The sequence below is a fragment of the Impatiens glandulifera genome, chromosome 1 (assembly GCF_907164915.1).
Source record: "Impatiens glandulifera chromosome 1, dImpGla2.1, whole genome shotgun sequence".
NCBI classification, from domain to species: domain Eukaryota; kingdom Viridiplantae; phylum Streptophyta; class Magnoliopsida; order Ericales; family Balsaminaceae; genus Impatiens; species Impatiens glandulifera.
Window position 1 is genome coordinate 55970641 of NC_061862.1, and position 22407 is coordinate 55993047.

General features: G+C 34.9%; 2 protein-coding genes across 2 annotated transcripts; both read right to left on the reverse strand.

Annotated features, from left to right (window-relative positions):
- Positions 1-6891: 6891 nt before the first annotated feature.
- LOC124928636 (ubiquitin receptor RAD23b-like) lies at positions 6892-10673 on the reverse strand. Its single transcript, XM_047468875.1, has 7 exons — positions 10612-10673; positions 10207-10384; positions 9988-10134; positions 9494-9568; positions 9323-9408; positions 9081-9159; positions 6892-6900 (listed from the first exon to the last, which is right to left on the reverse strand). The coding sequence occupies exons 1-7, from the start codon at positions 10671-10673 to the stop codon at positions 6892-6894; spliced, it is 636 nt and encodes a 211-aa protein (XP_047324831.1).
- A 10170-nt stretch (positions 10674-20843) lies between these two features.
- LOC124928645 (ring-infected erythrocyte surface antigen-like) lies at positions 20844-21305 on the reverse strand. The gene has a single exon (XM_047468887.1). The coding sequence runs from the start codon at positions 21303-21305 to the stop codon at positions 20844-20846; it is 462 nt and encodes a 153-aa protein (XP_047324843.1).
- Positions 21306-22407: the final 1102 nt, after the last annotated feature.

The window sequence follows — 22407 nt, forward strand, 5'->3', positions numbered from 1 at the left end:
AACCTCACAACAGGGGTAAAACGGAGGGGAAGAAATGCAGGTGCAGGTCAGGTTTGGTAAACGGAGAGGAAGAAATGCATGTGGCGATCAAGTTTGTTTGAAATTTGAAGATGTTGAGGAAGAGGTAATTGCAGATCATATACCCAACTGGTTTTACATTTCTGAACTCCTCAGAAGTTACGGTTCCTTAACTTCTCAAATCTAGATACATTGCATCTTTACTCGGCGGATCGTCTTCTTTCTTCCCCGCAATAGATCTGGAGGTTATAAAATAGATCTGAGAGACTGAGTAGAGTTTTTTAGGAGAGAGGAGAAATAGTAAACAAGATGAGAATCAGACCTTTCGAACCGGAAATATCCAGTTTGGTTTTCTGGTCGATCTGTCCGGTCGGACCGGATTTTGACCGGTTCGAAAGGTAAGCGTATTGAAGTCAAAATCCGAACCGCTCATTCATCCGTTTCGCGGTCAGACCGGTTGGACCACCGGTTGAACCGCGTATTTTAAAATCTTAATTATAATACACAATTCTAACTATATTTCAGCTTTGTTAAATTTGAATTTTATTAACTTTTTTCTTATTAACTATATTCAATACTCATATTACAAATTTTAGAGTATTTTCAACATTCATATTTTTCGATAAAAAAATATAAGTAAAAAATTTATTTTTTTATATATAAAATAATAAGATAATAACTAATTAATTTTTATAGAATTTACATCATTATAATCAATTATTCAAATACATTGATATTAAAAATATATATAAGAATTTAACATAAAAGTTAAAAATTAGATTTATTTGAAAAAAATTTGGTCAGCAATTAATCTCTAAAATTAGATATTCTATATTTCTTATTAAGTTACTTTGTTATCTTGTCATATAAAAGATTTGATTATTAATATATATTTAAGACAATAATTGTATTTTAATTATTTTTGTATTTTGATTTCATCCTGTTTATAATGTTTGTTATGTTTGCTAAAGTGTATTTAAAAATATTTTATATATTTGTAAAAAGTGTTTCGACTTAAGGTTAAAGATCCTTACAAATTATAAAAAAATAATATAAATTTCCAAGTCTAAGTTAGCTGAAATAAGTTCACACTGACTTGAAAGAAGAACTAGCGTTTAACCTTTTTATTTTTGTATCTTAATAATAAAATTTAAATTCAATTCATACATTAAACAAAGGAAAACTTAAAGTTAAATTAATGATAATTTTTTTTTATTTATTTTAAAAAAAACTTAATATTGGACAAAAACTAGAAAGCCGATCCGAAATTATCAACTCATCATCAGATAGAACCTCTCAAATAGGGAAATTTGATTAAATGAACTTGAAAATGTGTCTTATTTAAGAAATAGCTTAGCCCAAAAACAATTGATAAAACTAACCTATTTTAAAAAAAATTGACCATTTTACCCTTAATATATATTTTTTATTTCCGTTTCTTTTTCTTTCCCTCTCATTTTCTCTTCTTTTCTTTCTCTCTTCACCTTCGGGCGACCATTGCACTTCCCATCCCTCCCCGCGAGCCCCGACTCCAGCAGCATCGCCGATCGCTTCCCCACGAGCCCCGACTCCAGCAGCATCGCCGAACGCTTCCCCACTTCTCTCCCCCGCTACTAACCTCCATCAATCCTCGACGATCGCCAAGCAACACTGGACGCTTCCCCACATCAACATTCACCATTCACCGCTTGCATATTTAGGTGAGTTTTTATTTTTTCCCCGCTTGCATTCTGAGTATGATAAGTTTTAGGGTTTTAGGTTTTTAGGGTTTTAGGTGAATATTTTTCTAAATGGTTGAATGTGGTTTGAATGAGTATGAATGGTTATTATTCTGACTGAATGTGTGAGAATCTTTCTATATATTACGTCCCCACGCAAATTGCATTATTCGTGGGACGCAAATTAATTGTGTCCATTTTGAATGTGACTGAATATGTATGTTACATTCGCAAACTTTACTTTGCATCGACGCAAAATACAAAGTTTGCGTAAGTGTTGTTTGCGCCAACGCAAAGTGTTAATTCTCCATTCAATTTCTTTTTCTTTTTTTTTTTGAAGAAATCCCTTCACCAAATGTTTGGGATGGTAGAATAACATTTGTCACTTATGTTGTGGGATTATAAAGTGAATATGGTTATAAAAGGTTCTTTAATGCCAAACAACATTGGATGTTCCCCTCTAGATGTCTTATTCTTTGATAATATATTCGTTTTCTTTGATAATGTCTACTCCAAAATTGATAACTAAACAATTTTAGAATGTAGATATGTGATATGATTATCGTAATCTTTTCATTATTTTTAGTTTCATTCCAAATAATATATTCATTTTTTTTACTTGCAGTGGATTTAAAGATTGTTTGACTGACGACATATTATCGAGAATTTTCAGTGAACATGGAAGAGTCATAGATAAACCATTTGTTTAGAATTATTCATCTATTATATCTATAACTTCTTCCATTTTTGGTTCATTTTTATTGTAGGAGAAAACATATTGTTCCCTTATTAATAATAAAGTTTATGTTCAAATTCCTTTTTCCTATTAGATTCAAGTTATTGGGAGATTTTTTTATTTAGATTTAATCTAATTAACCAACATCAAACAAACCCTTAATTTGTAATTGATATGAAAGGGAAAAAGTAAATGAATCATTAATCAAGAATATCATTTCTAAATTAATTTTAATCGCACCACAAACAGGTAAGAAAACAAGATTGAAGAAGTTTCATAAATACTCTCCTCTATATCATATCAACAAATTTCATCTTCACATGAAGCAAATTAAAATAGACTGAAAACAAAGTATTTCAAATGAGTAAAGATATATTCACAATTCATCTCTTCTTCTTTTTAGTTCTAAAACAACCCAAATGTGTTCTTGCCACTATAAGTCATGTAAAGAAAGCCATCTTCGTCCTTATTTTCCTCATAAACTACAGACTGTTGTTTTTGACACAATTAGAATCCCACATCGGAAGATAATGGGAGTGAAAGAAGTTTCTTAGTATATAAAAGAAACTATATTCACAATTAGCATAAATCCCACATCGGAAGATGATGGGAGTTGGGGAAGTTTCTTAGTGTATAAAAGAAACTCTCCCCTCTTTGGTTTATTGCACCCAAATTTGTATCTCTTCTTCCTTATTAATTGATAGCCTTAGTGCTCGGAGACGTAGGCAACATTTTGGCCGAACTCCGTTATCAAATTCTGTTAGTGTGTTCTTTCAGTTTGTATTTTCTTCTTTTGTGGTTTTGTCAGGGTTTTCCCCAACAAGTGGTATCAGAGCCGAAGGTTCGTCCTTGGCATGGTGGAGTCTTCAAAAGGGGCGTCAACTCCTTCGTCATCCTGGACGAGGACACCGATGTCGAATTTGAAGTTTGCGGTGGAGATCTTTGATGGAACTGGGCATTTCGGCATGTGGCAAGGTGATGTTCTAGATTGTCTTTTTCAGTAGGGTCTAGATGTTGCTATTGAGGTCGGAAAGCCAGATCGTATAGAAGAAAAAGAGTGGAGTATCATGAATCGGTTGGCGTGCGGAACAATTCGGTCGTGCCTGTTTAGAGAGCAGAAGTATGCTGTGAAGAATGAAACTTCTGCACAGAAACTGTGGCAAGCATTGGAGGACAAGTTTCTGAAGAAGAGTGGTCAGAATAAGCTCCTTGTGAAGAAAGGACTGTTCCGGTTTGAATACAAATCAGGTACTACGATGAATGAGCAAATAACTAAGTTTAATCAGTTAGTAGCGGATTTGTTAAACCTTGACGTTAGGTTTGAGGATGAAGATTTGGCTTTGATGTTGCTATTGTCCCTTCCTGATGAATTTGAACACTTAGAAACAACGTTACTTCATGGGAAGGGAAATGTTTCTCTTGATGCTGTAAGTTCTGCTTTATATAGTCATGAATTGAGAAAGCAGGATAAAAGGAAAAGTAAAGTAGATACAGCAGATGAAGCATTGATGGTCAGGGGCCGTCAGCAGAGCAAATCAAAAGGGAAAGGAAGAAGATCTGAAAGTAGAGTTGCCAAAGATGAATGTGTTTTCTGTCGTGAGAAAGGACATTGGAAGATTAACTGCCCAAAGTTGAAGAAGAAAGAGAAAGATTCTGAAGATGCGAATGTTGCAGAAAACAAAGGTGATGCAGATTCAGAATACTCTTTATCGATGTCACACACAACATCACATCCTGATGCGTGGATATTGGAGTCAGCCTGCACTTATCATATGACACCAGTTCGAAAATGGTTCTTTGACTTTAAGGAGCTAGATGGTGGAGTTGTTTACATGGGAGATTCTAATACATGTAAAATAAAGGGGATAGGTTCAATCAAGCTGAGGAATGATGACGGATCCACCAGAATTATTAGAGATGTTCGGTACATACCGAATATGAAAAAGAATCTCATTTCTTTGGGGGCCTTGGAGTCGAAAGGCCTACATGTGAAATTGGAAAATGGAGTTCTTAGGGTAATATCTGGAGCGCTAGTGATGTTGAAAGCTATCAGGAAGAGTAATAATTTGTATTATTATCAAGGTAGTACAGTTAATGGGACATCATGTGTATCAACTTCCGGGAGCAGTAAGGAGTTAGAGGCAACAAAGCTATGGCATATGCGATTGGGGCATGCTGGTGAGAAATCTATGCAAACTCTTGTCAAGCAAGGATTGTTGAAAGGTACAAAAGTTTGTAAGTTAGATTTTTGTGAACATTGTATTCTGGGAAAACAAAGACGAGTAAAATTTGGCACTGCTATGCATAATACCAAGGGTATTTTGGACTATGTGCACTCAGATGTCTGGGGACCTGCCAAGACTCCTTCTCTTGGAGGTAGACATTATTTTGTTACTTTTATTGATGATTTTTCCAGAAGAGTATGGGTGTTTACTATGAAGAATAAAGGTGAAGTGTTTGAGATTTTTTCTTAAATTGAAAACTCAAGTTGAAGACGAAACAGGAAGAAAGATCAAAATTCTTCGGACTGATAACGGTGGAGAATACAAGAATGATCCATTCCAAAAGTTATGCCAAGAGTGTGGCATAGTTCGACACTTCACAGTTAGAAAAACACCACAGCAGAATGGAGTATCGGAACGTATGAACAGGACATTGGTGGAGAAAGTTCGATGTATGTTGTCTAATGTTGGGTTAGACAGGAAATTTTGGGCAGAAGCTGTGTCATACGCTCAACATTTGGTAAATCGCCTACCATCATCTGCACTTGGTGGCAAGACTCCATTAGAGGTATGGTCTGGAAACCTGCAACTGATTATGATTGTTTGCATATTTTTGGTTCTATTGCATATTATCATGGAGTTGAATCAAATTTGGATCCACGAGGAAAAAAAGCTCTTTTTATGGGATTTACTACAGGAGTTAAAGAGTATCGCCTCTGGTGTTTGGATGCAAAGAAAACCATTATCAGAAGAGATGTTACTTTTGATGATTATTCAATGTTGAATAAGGTAACACCAGACAAGAATGATTGTACTCCGCAACAGGTGGAATTTGAGCAGATAAAGATAAGCCCAACTAGAAGTGACTCTCCGACGACAGATGAAGAGTTAAATGTGGAAGAGGTTCTGACCCAAGAACCTTCAGAACAAAGTGAATCAATTGCTGTGAATAGGCCAAGACGAGTTATTCAAAAACCAGGTCGGTTTGTTGACATGGCGGCCTATGCACTTCTAGTCGTAGATGATGTTCCATCTACTTTTTCAGATGTCAGTCGAAGTACTGAAAATGGAAAAAGGAGAGGTGTTATGGAAGATGAATTGCAATCTATTCAGAAGAATGAGACATGCAAGTTGAGGCATCTACGAAAAGAGAAGAAGGCTATTGGTTGTAAATGGATCTTTGCTAAGAAAGAAGGATTTCCTGAAAATTTTGATGTTCGCTACAAGGAAAAATTGGTAGTTAAAGACTACGCTCAGAAGGAAGGAGGTGATTATAATGAGGTACTTTCTCCTGTTGTTAAACACTCTTCCATTAGAATTATGTTGGCCTTGGTAGCGCAGATGAATTTGGAGCTAGCTCAACCAGATGTGAAGATCGCAGACATATACGGTCATTTGAATGAGGAAATCTACATTTATCAACCAGATGGATTCAAAGTTGCTGATAAAGAAAATTGGGTTTGGAAGTTGAACAGATCATTGTACAAGTTGAAGCAATCGTCGAGACAATGGTACAAGCGACTTCACAAGTTTATGATGAAGCACAAGTACACAAGAAGCAGATTCAGTTCATGTGTGTATTTGCGCAAACTGCAAGATGAGTCTTATATCTATTTACTCTTTTACGATGATGATATGTTGATAGCATCAAAGAGCCAATATGAAGTTGACAAATTGAAGGCTCAATTGGGTAGAGAGTTCGAGATCAAAGACATGGGGAAAACCAAATCTAATTGTTTAGATTTGGTAAACACATTCCGCGTTTGAGTAGGCGCTGAAGAGCGCCAATTGGAAGCACTGAAGGTTTATTTTTTTAATATTGAAGATTAGTATTTGGATATTGTGCCAAGGTGGAGATTTGTTGTTTTTGGCACAATTAGAATCCCACATCGGAAGATAATGGGAGTGAAAGAAGTTTCTTAGTATATAAAAGAAACTATATTCACAATTAGCATAAATCCCACATCGGAAGATGATTGGAGTTGGGGAAGTTTCTTAGTGTATAAAAGAAACTCTCCCCTCTTTGGTTTATTGCACCCAAATTTGTATCTCTTCTTCCTTATTAATTGATAGCGTTAGTGCTCGGAGACGTAGGCAACATTTTGGCCGAACTCCGTTATCAAATTCTGTTAGTGTGTTCTTTCAGTTTGTATTTTCTTCTTTTGTGGTTCTGTCAGGGTTTTCCCCAACACAGACATCATAGCAGCTGCAACACAATACAATAATTCAACAATAACCTATTTAGAGATTCAATATAACTCATTATAGCAGTTATCAATCGCAAGTTTGTAACTGACTTGTGGGTGATAGAATATTCTTAAAAAAAATGAAGATAGCATTTTCAGGGCTCAATTTGATTCTATTCCTCACCACATACACAAATTGACTACGCAATGTATAGTTTGCGTCCACGCAATTTATAACAATGTAGTTGTAGACTAGGGTTCAATTGTTTTGTTTTACATTACGACACAATGTAAAAAAAATAAAACAGTTGCTTAGAATCTAGGTCACTTATATGACATACATGAATAAGTACTACAACTACTTTGTTTTAAATTATGTCGACGCAAACTATATTTTACCTTCATCTTGCGCCGGACGCAAACTAACTTTTACCTCGACTGTTGCATTGCCTTCTAGTGAAGTGACCTATTCGACATCATGGTCCTCCACTTGACTTGTGTAACTCATCTTTTGTATCAGTTGCTACAGTCGCCTTACTACAGTTGCATGCGTGGTCTCGTGGTCCGGCGAGCTGCTACAGTTGCATGCGTGGTCTCGTGGTCCAGCGAGCTGCTAGAGTCGGGGCTCGCGGGTAAGCGTCCTTCGGCGTTGCTTGGCGATCGTTAGGAGTAGGAAATTTGTGGAGGGGAGGGAAGTAGGGAAGGGAGAGCAACGACCGGAGGAGAAGAGAGAAAGAAGAAAGGAGAAAATGAGGGGGAAAAGAGAAAAAAAATAGTAAAAGTAAAATGGTCAAAATTATTTAAAAAAATTATTTTTGTAAAATCTAAGTTAGGTTAGTTATTTTTGAGATGACCCTCCTTTTAGGATCCTCAAATATTCATATACGTACCTTTATGCCATTATGATTTATTTATATTAATAATTTTTGTATGTCAATATGATTTATTTATATTAATAATTTTTGTATGTCATTATGATTTATTTATATTAATAATTTTTGTATTTTATTTTTCAGTTATCACTTCAATAATTATTTATGAACATGAAACAGTGTATACTTTAAAGAAAGAATGAAATAATTAATAAATATTAGTTATATATTATTATATATATATATATAATTAAGTATAAATTAATTAAAATAATAATAAATAAACTAATCATATTTATAAAATCAATAACCTAATTCATTTATTCAAATAAATAATTATAATATATTTTTTAAAATTTATAAATGTAAATTCACTTTATTTTCTAAATCTTATAATAATTATTTATAAATTTGTAAAATTTTATCTTTATAAATATAAAAATTTAAATAATTTAAAAGTTTATTTAAATCAAACTTTTTAATTCAAAATATTAACAGAAGTAATGCTCAAAATGTGTTCAACTTACAAATAACACAAGTTACAAGAAAAGATGTTTGTGCACTTTATTGGATAATTTAAAAAAATGGCTTACAAAATTAAAATTAACCAGTTGTTTTGGTTATTATTGATAAAGTTTTCATTCCAAATTTTATCATATAATAAATGTGCGAATGATTTAAATTTAATTTATTTTATCATATTATCTATCTATTTCTTTTTAAATAGTCCCAGGGAAGATTTTCTATAAATCTATTGTATTTTATTTATTTTATCAAATATTAAATAAATATTTAATCATTCATTTTAAATAATCAATTTTTTAATCAAACAAAATTTAAATTTATAATTCAAATATAACCCCAAATTCAAATAATTTTATTAATTTGATTCTCTTAAAATGTATGTTGTGTGTGCATTCATGTTTTAGCTGACTGAATTATGAAGGTCAGTTCTAGGATCATGAAACATTTCCAAGATTATTTTATACATTTACTGCAAGTGAAACTATTAACCTTGAGATAATTTGAAAACTCAAATGTCAAATAAATGGCATGCAAGTTTAACAAATTTAAAACTTAAAACTTGAATGTTTAGAAATGTAAGTGTAGACGTGAGACAATTTGAATGCTTAGATGCAAATCACTTTAAAACATTCAAATTATCTCAAATAATCCTGATCCATTTATTGTTAAAGTTGTAACAACAATTATTATGATATAGAATATCTCAAGATTTGTCATAATAATTGACCACCTCAATAGTACAACACGACAGATTTGTGAAAAAAATGAATCAAGAGATTAAAGAGAAAATAAATTATCCATACACGTGCAATTGCTTCCTGCTCTACTGGTGTGACACTGATAGAATGAGGCATTTCCTGATCGGCATGGTCGAGCATATCGCTGAGAATTTATATCCAAATCCAGACACATACAGTTATTGAGTTCACTGATCTTTGGTTACATAAATAACTATGAGATTTTCCCCTATTGATCATTTGCAGTAAGCTACAAAAAGGAATGCACATATCAAATTCAATTGTAGCGTTAGTCATAATATACAGACCCTTCAGAAACGTCGCTAGGCTCATTAAGCAGTTGAAGAAACTCTGTGTGATGCTCTTGTATTAGTCTTAACAGTTGAAGCATGGGCTGCAAACAGAAAGAAGATATGATCTACCAACCCCAAAACCCATCCAAATAAGCATTTTTGCAAAGCAGATTATCAAAAACACACCTGTAAAATTTGTGGATTTGATTGAACCATAGTGCGTAATGCTTGGAAATGAAAGCCAAATTCACAAAGAACCCATTAAAAATAAATTGTGCCAGCATCACAGCAGGGACCCTGCTTAAATGATCTTCATTTTTATAAGTTTTTAAAGTCTCATTAGATGACTGAAAGAAAAAAATTTCTATATCAAATGAGGAAAAAAAATCACTATTATTTGGATCATGATCTAGAAAATGATTTATATATCAAAAGAAGCAATAAAACTCCCACTATAATTTGGCTGATCCAAAATAATCATGATGTAGAACTAATCTTATACCAAACGAAAAAAAAACTTTCAGTTTTAACTTTGTCGATAAACAAAAACAATATATAGAGGACAATAAACAGAAACAATATATAGAGGACAAAGGAAGAAACTGCTTCCTGTTACATCTTAACCATGAAATAAACAGAAACAATATATAGAGGACAAAGGAAGAAACTGAGAATGCTACATGCGGAAACAAGTTCAGTGGAGATGAATTGGGTGCTCCGATTGAAGAAGCATTAGAAACTGTGCCCATTCCAGTCCCTTCCAAGGCAACCTGACTTGTAGGAAAGTGAGGCACAGGGACTGCAACTTCTGTTGTTTCTGGAATTCCCTACAATGTTAATAGATATATCAATATCTCACATGCCAAAAGAAACTAAAATTAACAAGTTCAAGGGCATACTGAATATAAGTAATCTACAGCTCGCTCAGGATTGTCGTAAGCAGCTCGAAGAGCTCGAGTGACAGTTTCCTTATCCCGGTTGTCACCCCCCATATCAACTATTTGTTGAATGGTCTGCTCAAGATTACTAGAAGCATACAAGTTTGAAGCTGCGTGAGTATAGGTATCAGATGATGAACTGCAAAAGCAACATAGTACCATTGTAGAAGTTGCTCCAATATTTATCTACATAAATTAGAATTTACTTCTTGTATTTCTAGTAGATAAAGAACTGTATTTTATAATTAAGTTTTTTTTTCTGAAATGAAGAACTATCTTTATTCTCTCAAAAGAGTATCTATCAGTCTAAAAGCATTATTTTTGTGGAACACATTCACAATACCGGAAATTTCAGATCTGGCTTACTCCACAAGATTCTTCATTCTTTTCAGATCTGGCTTACTCCACAAAGATTCTTCATTCTTCATTCCTTATCATCGTAACTAAGTTTGGAGATGTGTCTTTATCTTTATTGGTGTCACCGATCCTATCAAAAATGCAAATAATGAATTAAACAAAAAAATAAATAAAAGATTAGGATATCATCATATTTATAATATATTTAATAATTCCTCCGATAATTGGAGTGTAACTAAATTTATGAAATACCTTTAACAAAACTTAATTATTAAATGCATTTTTATGATGTAGGTTCAATCCTTTATTTTATAGAGAGAATTGAAATGATTTTAATCATTACTCTTTCTTATAAATAAGGTCTTATCTATAAGTGATGTCACCATATATATTTAACAATGTAAATCTTACTGTTTCTTATTGACTAATGACAATTTAGATATTTAGTATTTAATTTTGGATAATTTGATATCTGTTAATGTCTTTTTAGTTAATAATCAACTTTATAGTTTATAATAATAATTTTAATTAATAATTCTTTTGATTAATTAATCAAGAATTATTTAATGGGATTGCATGATTTATGATTATTGTGATGTTATATTTCAAAAATGTCTTATTATTATAAATTAATTTATTTCAGTTCAATCTTAAGTTAATTTTAAAAATGATTTGGCTTTCTTCTTTAATTACTTTTTTTAACGTACTTAATGAACTTAAATTGAATTAATTTTATTGTTTCTTAATTTTGTTATACATAGTTAGTTAATTAACCTTATAAAAACAACTGATTTGAATGTTTAATCGAAACAAATGAAAAAACTTAGCTAATATTAGTTTGTGTTAAACTAAAAGGTTTAATTGCAGCGAATAAAGGACTGTATTTTATAATTGAGTTTTCTTTTCTGAAATGAAGAACTATCTTTATTCTCTCAAAAGAGAATCTATCAGTCTAAAAGCATTCTTTTTGTGGAACACATTCCACCATCCGAATATTTCAGACCTGACTTACTCCACAAAGATTTTTCATTCTTCATCATCATAACTAAGTTTGGAGATGTGTCTTGATCGTCTTCCTCAGAAGACTCATTTTAGACACAAGCTAGACAGGTCATTTGAAAGGCTAAAAGCTAGAATGTTGGCCAAAGTGTTGGGACTTTTAGGTCCATCCAGGCAGTTAATTAAATGAGCAAAACCTAAGAATGTTGCTCATTCTATCACTTCTAGAGAGAGAAGACATTTTGCAAAGAAGAGAAGAAACAGAGGAGAAGAAACAGAGGAAAAAGAAGAGAAGGAGAAGTAAATCTCTTACATTTCACCTTCAGGTTCCAATCTCTTGTTGTCTTATATCTAGACTAACTTAAGTATAAATGAAATTGGTTTTCTCTGTTTGTATACCTCAACTTTGGGTTTAAAGTTGAGAAGAACATTTGTATTTGTTTCTTGTTTATAGTGAAATTTGCTTGTTGGCCCCGTAGTTTTATACCCTCCAGGTTGAGAGGGTTTTCCACGTAAATCTGGTGTTGTTTGTTCTGTGCTTAATCTTCTGTTTTATACTTGGATAACCTGTGCATTTACCCATCTCACATTGCTATATTACAGTATAAAAGTAATCTTCATTTCAAAATTCCCAACAAGTGGTACCCTGTGTAGGTTGAGATGGAAGGCAATAACAAAATGACCAGGTTGACAAATAATAACTGGCAGATTTGGAAATCCAAGATGGAGGATATCCTTTATTGTAAAGACTTGTATGAGTCGGTTGAAGGAGATAGTGCGAAACCAAAAGATATGTCTGACGGTAATTGGACAAAATTGAACAGGAAAGTAGTTGGCACAATCAGACGGTGGCTTGATGATAACGTGTACCACCATGTAGCAAGTGAGAAGAGTGCACATGAGTTGTGGAAGAAGCCGGAGTCATTGTATGAGCAGGAACCAACAGGTAACAAAGCGTTTTTGATTCGAAAGTTAGTAAATCTGAAATTCAGAAAAGGTACAGGTGTTGTTGAGCATTTAAATGATTTCTAGAGCTTTATTAATCAATTCTCAATGATGGAGATGATCTTAGAAGATGAGTTGCACGCCTTATTGTTCTTGGGATCATTGCCCGATAGTTGGGAGACATTGGTTGTGACAATCAGTAATGCAGCTCTGAATGGTGTTCTTACTATGAGTATAGTTACTAGCATCTTGTTCAATGCGGAGACAAGAAGGAAGTCAACTAATACAAATAGTGCTTAAGCCCTTGTCATAGAGAACAAGGGAAGAGCTGAATACCGACAACAATTAAGAGGCCATAGCAAGTCCAGAGGCAGATCAAAATCTAAGGGAAGACAATGTTATCACTGTGGTAAAGAAGGTCACATAAATAAAAATTGTAGAGCCTAGAAAAGATTTCAGAATGAAGACAAAAATCAGAAGAAAGATGATGAAAACAGAAATACCACAGCCACAGTAATTGTAGATGATGTAGTGATTCTTTCTTGTAAAAAAGAACAATATCTACATGTAGAAGGTCACCAAGGAGTTGAGTGGATAGTTGATACAGGTTCTTGCTATCATGGTACACCAAATAGAGAGTTCTTCACGACTTACAAGGCTGGAGATCTTGGTACAATGAAGATGGGTAATACTAGTCACTCAAGCATTGTGGGTATTGGTAATATTTGTTTGCAGACAGAGATGGGATATCAGTTAACACTTAAAGATGTGCGACATATTCCTGATTTGCGTCTAAACTTGATATCAGGTGATGCATTGGACAAAGATGAATTCAAGCATTATCTTGGTAGTGGAGAATGGAAGCTCAATAAGGGATCAATGATTATAGTAAAAGGGAAGTCATGGAACTCCTTATACCGAACCCATGTGAAGATACTCAAGAATGATTTAAATGCAGTACAAGCTGAAAGCTCTTTAAATTTGTGGCATCAACGTCTCGGCCACATGAGTGAGAAAGGGTTACGAATTCTGGTAAGGAAGCTTCACATCCCCTCAACTAAAGATGAGGTTCTGGATCTATGCGACCACTGCCCATATGGTAAGCAACACAGAGTCTCTTTTAGTCAAACATCAGAAAGGAAACATAATGTATTGGACTTGGTTTATTCTGATATGTGTGGTCCTTTTGGGAGGAGTCATTGAGTGGCAATCGATACTTTTAACATTTATTGATGATGCATCTAGAAAGGTGTAGGTTTCTTTCATGAGAACGAAAGACCAGATATTTAATTACTTTCAAGAGTTCCATGTCATGGTAGAAAGAGAGACAGACAATAAGCTGAAATGTCTTCGCTCTGATAACGGGAGAGAGTATATTTCCAAGGAGTTTAAAGCATATTGTGTAAAATATGGAATTTGACATGAGAAAACAGTGCTTGGAACTCCACAACACAATGGTGTGGCTGAGAGAATGAATCGCACCATTTTAGAAAAGGTGAGATGCATGCTGAAGATGACAAAGTTGCCAGAACAGTTTTGGGCAGAAGCAGTTCGCACAACTTGCTATCTCATAAATAGGTCACCCTCTGTTCCATTGAAGTTTGAAATACCAGAAAGAGTATGGTCTAAGAAGAATATTTTATGCTCGAATCTAAGGGTGTTTGGATGCAAAACATATGTGCATATTTCAAAGGAGCAAAGATCCAAGTTGGATGATAAAGCAATTCCACGTATTTTCCTTGGGTATGGAAATGAGGAATTTGTGTACAGATTATGGGACCCATAAAAGAAGAGAATTGTTAAATGCAAAGATGTTGTGTTCTTCGAGGGTCAGAATGGGATAAATCTAGAAATCATTGAGAAGTCAGAGAGAGTTGATGAGTCCATAAAACTCATACCAATTCCTTCAGATGTACAATCAATAGTAACAGATTAATATGAACATAATGAAGAAGCCATTAAGGAAACCTCTGACATTAATGGTAGTAATGATGATGACACTATTTATGATGTTTCTGAACATGGGGAGAAACATCATCAAGAGGAGCTAGAAGAGCCCCTATTAAGAAGGTCTGAGAGAGAGCACCAACCTTCTAAAAGGTACCCTTCTTCAAAGTATATTCTATTGACAGAATAAGGAGAGCCAAAATGTTTTAAGGAGGCACAAGTTCATAAAGACAAAGTTAAGTGGCAGAATGCAATGAAAGAAGAGATGAAGTCATTGCAAGAAATAGGCACATATGAGCTGGTGGAACTTCCTAAGGGCGTAAAGGCATTGAGAAACAAATGGGTGTTCAAGATAAAGAGAGATGAAAATGGAGAAATTATGAAGTACAACGCTCGACTTGTTGTAAAGGGTTTTGGACAGAAACAAGGCATCGACTTTGAGGAGATTTTCTCACCAGTGGTAAAGATGACTTCCATTCGTACAGTGTTAGGTCTAGTAGCTAACTTAGACCTTGAGCTTGAGCAACTTGATATAAAAACTACATTTCTTCATGGTAACTTGGAAGAAGAGATCTACATGGTGCAACCAGAGGGTTTTGAAATGAAAGAAAAGGAGAACATGGTTTGCAAATTGAAGAAGAGTCTATACGGTTTAAAACAAGCTCCAAGACAGTGGTACAAGAAATTTGACTCTTTTATGATGAGTCATGGGTACCAGAGAACCAAGGCAGATCCGTGTGTTACTTCAAAAGATTTTCTAATGGAAAGTTTCTGATCCTTTTACTTTATGTTGATGATATGTTGATTGTAGGACATGATGCTGAGAAAATAGCAATGTTGAAGAAGGAGATGTCCAAGACATTTGATATGAAGGATATGGGCCAAGCACGTCAGATATTGGGAATACAGATTACTCGTGACAGAAAGGCTAAGAGACTTTCGTTGTCACGAGAGAAGTACATTGAAAGGGTGCTTGAAAGATTTAACATGCAAGGAAAAAAAGAAGTAAGTTGTCCACTTCCTAGCCATTTTAAATTGAGCAAGAAGATGTGTTCATCAACAGAGAAAGAAAATGATGAAATGTCAAGTGTACCATACTCCTCAACTGTAGGGAGTTTAAAGTATGCAATGGTTTATACTAGGCCAGATATAGTGCATGTAGTCAGTGTGGTAAGTAGGTTCCTCTCTAATCCAGGAAAACAACATTGGGAAGCAGTGAAGTAGATTCTTAAATATCTATGAGGCACTTCCAATTTGTGTTTGAGTTTTAGAAATGGTGGGGCTGTATTAGAAGGTTACACAGATGCTGATATGGCTGGAGATCTAGATCACAGAAAATCCACTTCGGGTTATGTGTTTACTTTTGCATGGGGAGCCGTGTCATGGCAGTCCAAATTGCACAATAGTGGGGAAATTTGACGAAATGACACCAAAGATAATCTTATTGGATATAAGTTTCAACGCATAAAATTAAATGTGCTGGTGACACTTTTTTGGACGAAAATGCCCCCGTTGCGAGACGCAACTGGGTGAATTGTGAAAAGTCCAAAATGCCCTTACTATATAATTAAATAAATCCATTTCTTCCCATTTTATTTTATTTTCTTTCTTCCCTATTCTCTCTCTTCACGGTCTTCTACCTTCTCCTCCTTCTCTCTAAGAAGAAGACGGACCCCGACGACGGAATCCCAACAAAGGACATCGGAATCCCAATGAAGGCAGGCAACCATGATGTCCGGTACTAGTATGTTTCCTTTCTCCTTCACTTGTTGTTTATTTCTTTCTTTGAACGCATTGTTTGTTAGGTTTAGGGTTTATGGATTGATTGATATAAATGACTCTGTTGCGGTGGATTCCGGGTGCGTCTCGCGAATGCGGTTGCGTCTCGCCACCAGACCATTTGTAGTTAATACTTGAATTTCAATGGTACAGTTGCGTCTTGCGATTGATAGTATTATTGTTTTCAATTGCAGCTGAAGTATTTGCTGAAGTATTTGTTGTGTATAATGGAGAGTGGAAAATTGCAGCTGATGGTGTTAGGTCTTTCTGTACAAAATCATACAAAACTTTGGATATACCCCATTATACTACATTTGTCGAATTAGTTGATATCATATATCAGAAAATTAACGTGCAAAAGTCTACATATGATTTAGTGATTGAAGTCATTTATGATGTTCCGCCAAAACTTCCCCCTGTTGTTATTGATGAAGATGATAATTTGGGCACCTATTTATCACGGTTGATTTCGGGTCGCACTTCATCACTACTGTGTGTCTCTATAGTAGAGAATTATCCAAGTTAAGATAGTGTACTACCATTACTTACTCAAAAAACTATACCTGGAGTTGTTCCTCAACAGATTGTATTTAAAAGTAAAAATGAAGGAGGATGAGGAGAAGATGAACGAGCTCAAACTGAACTGATTAATTATGAACGGGTTAGTGACTTTAATTATGAACGGGTTAATGACTTGCAAACTACTACTAGTGCCGCACCATCAATTGCACGCATGCCGCACCGATCATCAATACCTACACCATCTAGTGCAAGAGCATCAATGGGTACACCATCTAGTACAAGAGCATCAATGGGTACACCATCTAGTGCAAGAGCATCAATGGCTACACCATCGACAGACCCGAAGGACCTATCACCGACAGACCCCTCATTTGCGATGGCATTAACTGATGAAACTGTATTGGAAGTCGGTGCGTTGTTTGATAATAAAAAAGAACTTCAACTGAGGCTATATAAATATGCGATGACTAATCATTTTGAATTCAAAGGGGGTGAAGTCACAAAAACATCTTTGGTATGTAAAATGTTTGGATGAGACATGCAAGTGGAGATTGCGTGCTGTGAAAGGTAATTAGAAAAAAATACAAACACCAGCATGGGTTATTAGGCAGTGCATGAAGAAAAAGTACATGAACCATCACCATAACCACTTGCCTAAGAAAATAATTGAAGAAATGCAATCAACTTAAGAGATATTTTTACTTATAATAAGGCTTGGAGGGCAAGGGAACGAGCTTTAATGGCGGTGCAAGGAACGGTAGAGGATTCATATGGAAAATTGTCAACATACATTTACATATTGGAGAAGAATAATCCTGGAACCATAATATACATTCAGATAGACGAGCTCGGTCACTTCAAGTATATGTTCATGTCCTTAGGCCTCTCAATTAGGGGTTTCAAATCCTTTTGTCGTACTGTATTGTGCGTTGATGCCAGTTTTCTTAAGCACAAGGTGGGAGGTCAACTATTGGTGGCTATTGCATTAGATGCGAATGAGCAACTATATCTTGTCGCATTCGGAGTTGTTGATTCAGAGAATAATAATTCCTGGACTTATTTTATGCAAAAACTGAGAGAAGAAATTTGATTAGTTGATGATCTCGTCTTCATATCCGATAGACACCCAAGCATCGCTAATGTCTTATGTGTTGTTTTTCCAGAAGCAGACCACGGTGCGTGCACATATCACATAAAGATGAATATTATGGCCAAATTCAAAACTGATAAATGTCATATGAAATTTGATTTGGCTTCTTGTGCGTACACTATCCTCCACTCTAATCGGTTTTTTGATAAGATCACGGTTAAGATCAAAGGATTGTTGCTTATTTGGAAGAAATTGGGTTCCAAGATGGAGTAGAGCATTTTTTCCCGGTAAGCGATACAATCAACTCACAAGTAATTATGCTGACAGTTTTAAAAGTCAGAGAAGGGAAACCAAAAAGTATCTCATTTCAGCAATGACTGAGTATTTAAGATTCACAATACAACATTGGTTTAATGATAGAAGAGAAAAAGCGTCCAACCACCAAGAACTTTTATCTCCAACTTATAAAAAGTTATTACGTGAGGGTTTTGAGAAGGCCAAATTTCATACCATATCATCGCTTAACCGATTCGAGTTATATCTGCATGACAATGAGTCTCATTTTAAAGTCAATTTGAAAGACAAGGACTGTACTTGTAGGGTATTTGAAGTCTTCGGTCTTCCTTGTACGCATGCACTGACTGTTGCCCGTCACCGGAATGTGGTTTCTTATGACTTATTCTCAAGGTATTATTCGACTAAAAAATTCAATCTATTTAACCAATTGTTTTATCGTTCTATTTTCCTTCTCATAGGTATTACACAACTGTATCTTGGTTGAATGCATATGCGGAGACATGTTATCCTGTTGGTGATGAAAACAATTGGGATGTTCCAGAAATTATCAAACAATGCGTGTGCCTAAAACCACATATAAAGGTTAAGAAATGGCGTCCACAAACTAAGCGTAGGACATCCCAAGGTGAGGTCTGTAAGGTCTCGAGACGATGTAGCTCATGTGGTTGTCTAGGACATAATAGGGCAACATGAAAAGCAGTGATGCTTGCACCATCTACTGCAAGAGAAACAACATCATCATCTCAGAAACATGTGTCATTATCTCAGCATCATGAGCCATCATCTCAGCAGCATGAGCCATCATCTCAGTTGTACGAGCCTTTAACTTAGAAGAGCATTAATGAACTTGTTGTAGAATGAACTTGAACTTGTCGTAGAATGAACTTGAACTTGTTGTATAATGAACTTGTATTGTGTAGAATGAACTTGTGTTGTGTATAATGAACTTGTTGTTGTGTAGAGTGAACTTGTTGTTGTGTAGAATGAATTTGGTTGTTGTAGAATGAACTTGTGTTGTGTAGAATGAACTTGTTGTTGTGTAGAATGAACTTGTTGTTGTGTAGAATGAATTTGGTTGTTGTAGAATGAACTTGTTGTTGTGTAGAATGAATTTGGTTGTTGTGTAGAAAGAACTTGTTGTTGTGTTGAATGAATTTGGTTGTTGTAGAATGAACTTGTGTTGTGTAGAATGAATTTGGTTGTTGTAGAATGAACTTGATGGATTATATTATTTGTTGAAGGGTCTAAACATAATTGATTGTATTATTTGAACATATAATAAAATTTCAGTATTTCAATAGATTATCTTACATTCTTTTAGTAGAACATATAATACAATCATCATCTATCATCATCATCTATCATTATAAGTTGGTATGTCTCTTTATTTGAATATTAAGTATATATATATATAGATGATTTGGATATTAAGTCTATATATGCAGATGATTTGGATATTAAGTCTATATATGTAGATGATTTGGATATTAAGTCTATATTTGGATATTAAGTATATATATATGCAACCGCGAGATGCAACTGCATTCGTGAGACGCAATTGCATTCACGAGATGCAACCGTGAGACGCAACTACGTGACACAACTACACCCGCGAGACGCAATTGCATCCCCGAGACACAACCAACTTCTTCTCTGTGAAAGCTCAGAACCATATCATTACATCAATAAAGTTTGATATCATTACATCAACCATATTATAAAAGTTTGGTATTAACATTACAATAACCATATTAACAACCATATTACAAAAGTTTGATAAATAACCTATAGTTCTACAGATGAAATAACCTCACCACCCATTTTTCTCTCCAGAGTTTCATCTCATCTGAGGTCACTTCTGTTAGACTTAGGTTTGCAGTCAAGTACTCCATATGCATTAGTACAAAGGCATCATAATCTCCACTCTTAGATGCTTTGAGGACTTGTGACTTTGGAAGTCTTATGTATGGCATAACATCTAAAGAAAGCCGAGGAAATCTTACTTTTTCAGGATCAGACATTGCCTTATCAAATATATACGAAAGCATTTCGCACATTGGTTGCATAAATTCATCAAGATTAACATAGCATCCAGGATCGCAGTCATATACGTCTATGCGACACTCTTGTAGATGGACAACGCAAAGTATCCAATGGAGGTTTTTGATGTTCAAAGGAATATATATATATCATCGCATAATTTCCAACTGATCATAAAGCTTGTTTCAATTCCCCATAAGTAATCTATAAAGTTTCCAATGTCAAAAATAGCAAGATCTTTAAGAAAATCTTTATAATCAAAAAGGAACCTAGGGCTGAGCCAACAATCTACAATTGTGAAATTTCTCTTATATGTCTTTGAATATAGAGAAAAACATAATTATTCTCAGAATTAAGCAGCATGCATCAATTTCCTACACGATAGAAAAACATTCAAAATACAATCTATAATTGTGAAATTAATCTAACATTGAATATGAATTACCTAATCTTACAGTTAGGTAAACCTTTTCAGCACTCTGCGAAATAATGCCTTATCACCTTCCAAACTAATGAGATCAATTTTATTATTGTCGGTGTCTGGATCTTTCAGCCATGTTTCCAATTCAGTCAGTAGTTCATCGTCATATTTGAGAAGGGGATTGACGGTCATAGGATCATTTTACTTGGGTAGATTTAGATTAGGATTGGTCATATCTGGATCATTCCTCGACTTCCTTGTCCTTCGCGAGATAAATATGATTTTAGGAGGAGTATTGAATAGTTTCATATAATCGTCCTCCTTTTCCTCCATTTTCTTCGTTGCATTCTTTTCATCCATTTTCTTCACTACCTTCTTTTCCAACATTTTCTTCACTGCCTTCTTTACCAGCTTTTTCTTCACTACCTTCTTCACCTCCTCCTCCTTTTCTTTCTCCTTCTCAATCGGATCCTTATCAACATTCTCAATGTTCTCAATTAGATCCTTATCAACGTTCTCAATGTTCTCAATCGGATCCTTCTCAACGTTCTGAATGTTCTCAATCGGATCATTCTCAACGTTCTCAATGTTCTCCATCGGATCCTTCTCAATGTTCTCAATGTTCTCCATTGGATCCTTCTCAATGTTCTCAATGTTCACCATCGGATCCTTCTCAATGTTCTCCACTTCTTCTTTCTTCTCCTCTTCTTCAATGTTCTTCTCCTCCTCTTCTAAAATGGCTTCAATATTCGAATCTAAATTATCATCATCCACCTTCTCCTTCTCTTACAAAATGAAAAAAATAGCTTTAGGTCATTCGCGAGACGCAACCGCATGACGCAACTGCATTCGCGAGACGCAACCGCATGACGCAACTGCATTTGTGAGACGCAATCATAACATTTTTAATCTAATATTGCACGAATTACCTGGTAGGTCTTCTCATCTAGTTTGGCTGTTACTATGGCCATCTGGTTGGTCACATGGTTGGCGAACTAGTTGCTTATATTGAGAATCATCTTTTGAAACAGAATAAAGTTGTCTTGTTGATTCACTTTGATGTCTCTTATATCTCCCTTCATCTCTTCGACATTGTTTTTATCTCTTCAACATCTTTCTTCATCTCATGAATATACATCGAATAGGAGATGTCGGTGATGATGTAGGTGCTGAAGTTGCGGTTGGAGGACTAATGGGACTAGGGTGACTAGAGGGAGGTTGCCTATGATGCATGCTGACTGCTTTGTTGGGATCTACATCATATTCAAGTTTTCTCTTCCTCTTGGATGGTTGGACGATAGTAGGTTCTTCTTCTTTATCTTCATCAACATCTTCATCTGATTCCGCTTCAGCCTTTCTCTTTCTCTCCCCTTTAGAAACTCCCTCAAACAAATCATCGAATGAATTGTCAATTTGTTCAAAATCTTCCCCACTATACAATCTATTCTCTGTAGAGGACTCTTCCATTGTAGACAACACAGTGCTATGAAGGGCAGAATGTACCTCCTGGATGGTGTTCTTCCTTTTGGATTGATACAATTGTATCCTTGGGCATAAAGGGCCATCAACCTTCTTCCTTATGGAGAATCTAGAGATAAAGCTTTGGATAACCTCATAGGTCCACACTTGTAGTGCTAGTGCAAACCCATAAACGTTATAAGTAAAATTATTAGTAACTCTAGTCCCCATCTTGGACATATATAAGGACTTGTGGCGTTTCATGTCCTGGTTAAGACCCTTCATGGTGACTCTAAAGGACAACTTT